We start from the raw sequence: 4396 nt of genomic DNA on the forward strand, positions 1-4396 counted from the left end.
TAGAAGTTTGACTTACTTCTGTTAGTCCCCCTTAGATGTTGTAATTGGAACACGGACGTATTAAAGAAAAAATGCTCACTTAATATTCAACTATAATTAATTATTGAACCGAAATTATACATCAATCTTCTCGTTAAAAATAAAACTTGTTTTTGTCTATGTAGTCAATCATATGTGGCAACACTCAATAATAACTTATAAACGTTAAATTCACTAATTGGTTCGTGTTAATGTTGAATTACCGATAGATTTCACGTCAATGTATAAGTACTTTCATCAAGTATTGATATTATTAATATCTAATGTTCAAAGGGCTTCTGAAAAAAAATATTAAAGATTATTAAAAACACTTCATTTTGTTTAAATATTAAAAATCAATTTATTTTTAAAAAATTTCATAAGAGACCCAAAGGTTGTGCTTTCAATATTTTACTCTAAATTTAATTTCTTGGAATAATAAAAGCGAGAAGCATAAAAAAAATTTCATGTAAAAGCAAGGCGTAACGTTGATATTTTCCTCAAAACTCGTACCGACGATTTACATTTCGTAAAACCTCCCACACTTCATTGTAATGATTCGAACACCATATTTTGTGATTAGAAAAATTCAACAATTTTTTTTTTGCCACTATCTAATTCTAAATTAAAAAACATTAAATTATATACACCAATTAAATTGATTGAAAAATGATTCCTGCATTAGTCATTTATCATTTCATAGTTGTAAAAAATTATTTCTTTTAAAAGGACTAATCAATTTTACTCCCTTGCATAAAAGATATAGATATAAAATAAAGCAATTTTCCTCATTCTGTTAGGCGATAGTGTTTTGGTGTCTGAGAGCTGTATCATAAAAGAAACAATTTACAAACGGCGGAAAATTAAGTTGAAAGGTGGGTACCAATAGATATCTAAAGGATAAACACATACTAATCTGCCAAAAAAAGAAAAGAAAAGCATCTTCCTCAGCCTGCAAATGAGAGAAGTTTTCTCTTACAAATTCATCCTACTCCTACACGATTAGTTGCCAGCTCAAGACCCATTAAAACATCCTCCAAAGAGCATACCAAGAAGAATGAACCTGTACACATTCCATGGTAAACTGGAATTAACAAAAGTGCTTGTTTCTTTAGATGCAGGGATACCTGAACCTGCAAAACTCATAACAACGTAACATCATACTGTTTAAATTTTTCAATTTTCTATGAGGCAAAACAAAAAAAAGAACTAATTGAAATAAAATAAAATAAACCCTATGAAAGAGTTGAAACTGGTCGTTCATTAGTCTTCGTGTATGATGTTGGTTAGTGTACCTGACTGTAAAGTGATGCATACATTAAACAAGAGTGAGACCCGATGAATTTGAACAATTAAGCACTTGAGAAAAAGGACGTCCATTTTCTAATGACAGAAGAGGACCATGGAAAAAGTTACAAAACTCTACTCAACAAGAGGAGACTATATTTTAAAGGACTATATTAGCTAGAATGCCGTAAGGCTATTTTGAAATCTGTGAAACAGGGAAGGATTGAATGACAGCAAAACAACTATTTTCATAGATCCAAAAAAAAATTCTTGGCTAGGGGAATTATAAGACACTTGTAGGAACAACAAAGAAGGAAAAAGCAAATATGCACAAGTTTTTAGCTGACCTTCGTACATATAGTAGAAACAACAAAAGGGTTCCGCTGATCAGTATTTTTAGTACATTCTATACTGAAGAGTGATCAAATAATGCAGAAAGATTGTTAAAAACATGGTTCAAAACAATGAAATGCTGTGAATAACCTACGTAAGTTGCACAAACAGTGAAACGTTATGAATAACCTAGATAAATTGGAAAAACATCCACATGTCTATTAAAAAATGGAAAATCCAAAAAGTAAAAGAAAGGGAGGGAGGAAGAAAGGAACACATTCCATATATTAGAGAAGTGCACCTGCACCACCTGCACAGTGGAAAATGGGTGGTGAGCTGTGGTCTTCTCCCTGTTCCACTGCTCTAGAATAAAATATCCTGCCTAGTTCTAAATGAATACGCAAACAAAAGGGATAGAACACAAACCGTAACAACAAAAACAGATCAATATTCCTCATTTGGAGATTGCTGTTCCTGCCCATGAAATCTGCTAGCATTCCGAGACCGGCCACTGTTACCAATGTCGATGTCCTCTGCTTTAGTCTTCTTTCCAGGATCTTGCTCTTCCTTCTCCCTGTTCCACTGCTCAATTCTGGCGCGCCTCTCCTCACTGCCATCTCTAACTGGACTGCGGTGCCTCCTCCGTCCAGGACTTCTTCCTCTCCTATGTTCAGGGCTCGTGCTCTTGTGTCTCCTGCTGCGACTCTCATGATGGTGGTCCCTGTCATCATACTTTCTGCTATGACTACGATGGGACCGATCCTCATGGCTCCGATGCCTGTAAGGACTCCTGCTTCTGCTTCTGCTGTGCTTTCCAAATAACTGGAGTCTCAAATCCCTGTATATAACATGGATCAGACAAATATAAGCTTTAAATTTTATAGCATGTTTGGATTCACACAAGATGGTCCAGAATCACATTGAAATATTCGCTACCATGATCAAAGGCAAATGTTCGCATGTTCAATTTGATATTCAAGAATTGATCCAGTCTATAATTCGTTTTGGGTTGAAGCAACTTAAATGGCTTTTGAATTGGATTTTTATACTGAGTTTTTCTACTAACACATGTAAGCAACAAACACCACCACCTTCAAGAAAAAAAAAAAAAAAAAAAACTAAACACCAAAGCCAAAGTTTTACCTGCTAATTCTCTTCAAATGCATGAAGTTACAATAACCACCGCGGTTGCAAGTATTCTCCTCGTACTGCCTGCATGTAGCTTCTCGAAAATCCGTCACCGGCGAAAAATCCACGATAATTGGCCTACCTGCACCCATACAAACCACTAAAACACCTCAATATTTAAATTAAGGAGAAAGAACGTCGTGCATTGATGAAGCTCATAAATACAGAATGAATGAGAAATTGCAGAGAACCAAAAGTAAAGGAGATAACTAACCGGCATAAAACCTTCCAGAGAGGTTCCTAACAGCATTGGCAGCATGCTCCTCCTCTCTGAACTGAACGTACACATTCCCCACCTGAAAACGACAGCGTTCAATTCTAACAAAAATGGACAAAGCGAGGGGTTGGGATTAGGGTTATGGTGAGCGAACATACCATGTGATCGGCGAGGTTGTCGCAGACATTGAGGCTTTCGATTTCGCCGTACTTGGAGAGCTCCTCGAAGAGATCCTCATAGAACTCCTGAAAGTGGTCCTGGATCTTGCGAGGGTCGATGGGGTTGCCGTGGGCGTCGACGCCGGGGGTTATCATGTCGGGGCGCTGGTACATGTTAGCGAGCAGAATGGTGGGGCTTATGCTGGGCTTCGTGTGGAGGCGAGAGCAGCGATCTCCGTGCCTACACGCGCCGATCTTGAAGTAGAACGGGCAATTCACCCTGTCTTTCTCCGTCCCGAATATCGATGCCAGATGCTCCGCCATTGCCGCAACCACACGATTCAGATGCCGTTTTACTTCTTCTCTTTGTTGCTGCCTAGGGTTTCAGAAATTGGGGATTTGTAATAATGGGTAGAAGGCTTATAGAAGGATCTTTCTAGATACTTCTTTGAAACTTCTTTAAATTTAATTTCGAATAAAAGTGAAGGTAGTGTTTGGGTGTCCTTCCAAGCAATTCAAATACATGACAATTTCCAACTACAGTTCTCTATTCTGTATATCTTATATTTTCTGTTTCATGTGCTTTTTATGTGTTTATATTACCATAGCAAGTACTGGTATAATCATTGTTAAATTATTTTTCAGTAAGAATGAATAATAATGAATTCACCATATTACCTATTGAAAAAAAGTATACTAAAAATAGTAATAGTTAATAGTAATATTGAAATAACATATCCAAATTTATAAAATAATATATATATATATATATTAAATAGGATATATCATTTAAATATTTTATTATACACATTTGATTTCAGACATAATCAAATATTTAAATATCAAGAATTTCGTCATACAAATCCTAGAAAACAAATGAACTTAGAAATTCGTCTTGATGAACTCTAAAAAAATATATTAAAATGTTTATTTGATGCACTTTGTTTAATAAATTCTAAAGGACAAAAAACTAAATGTTTCGTTTAACACGCTTCGTGTCAACATTATTATGATGTTCATCATTTTTAGGATCGATCTCAACTTCTCATATTATCATAAGCTATGTTATTATCTTTTTCGGGTGTACTCTTCTTCACGTTGTTAATATCTTCAATGGTGTGGTCCTCTATGAAGTGCACATTAGATTTTTTATTAGCTTCTTTTCAATAGGATCATACAATTTGTAGTCAAATTC

General features: G+C 35.4%; 1 protein-coding gene across 3 annotated transcripts; it reads right to left on the bottom strand.

The window, feature by feature from the left end:
• Positions 1–787: 787 nt before the first annotated feature.
• Positions 788–3772, bottom strand: LOC137835662 (splicing factor U2af small subunit B). Of its 3 annotated transcripts, none has more exons than XM_068644264.2 (5): positions 3202–3772; positions 3041–3122; positions 2782–2908; positions 2065–2476; positions 788–1948 (listed from the first exon to the last, which is right to left on the bottom strand). In XM_068644264.2, the coding sequence occupies exons 1-4, from the start codon at positions 3523–3525 to the stop codon at positions 2083–2085; spliced, it is 927 nt and encodes a 308-aa protein (XP_068500365.2). In that variant the 5' UTR covers positions 3526–3772; the 3' UTR covers positions 788–1948; positions 2065–2082. The 3 variants fall into 3 exon arrangements, with proteins under 3 accessions (XP_068500365.2, XP_068500366.2, XP_090158337.1); XM_068644265.2 differs by having other exon boundaries at positions 788–1081; positions 3202–3766; XM_090302211.1 differs by having other exon boundaries at positions 788–2476; positions 3202–3764.
• Positions 3773–4396: the final 624 nt, after the last annotated feature.

Source organism: Phaseolus vulgaris, chromosome 5 (assembly GCF_051622355.1).
Source record: "Phaseolus vulgaris cultivar YP4 chromosome 5, ASM5162235v1, whole genome shotgun sequence".
Lineage (NCBI taxonomy): Eukaryota > Viridiplantae > Streptophyta > Magnoliopsida > Fabales > Fabaceae > Phaseolus > Phaseolus vulgaris.

What these genes read in the sequence shown, in the direction of transcription:
- LOC137835662 (XM_068644264.2), bottom strand. Translation starts at nt 3,525, where the DNA reads ATGGCGGAGCATCTGGCATCGATATTCGGGACGGAGAAAGACAGGGTG. An exon ending in ACAACCTCGCCGATCACATG is followed by an intron (nt 3,123 to 3,201) that starts GTATGTTCGCTC and finishes TGTCGTTTTCAG; the next exon opens with GTGGGGAATGTGTACGTTCA. An exon ending in CATTTGAAGAGAATTAGCAG is followed by an intron (nt 2,477 to 2,781) that starts GTAAAACTTTGG and finishes TGTTATATACAG; the next exon opens with GGATTTGAGACTCCAGTTAT.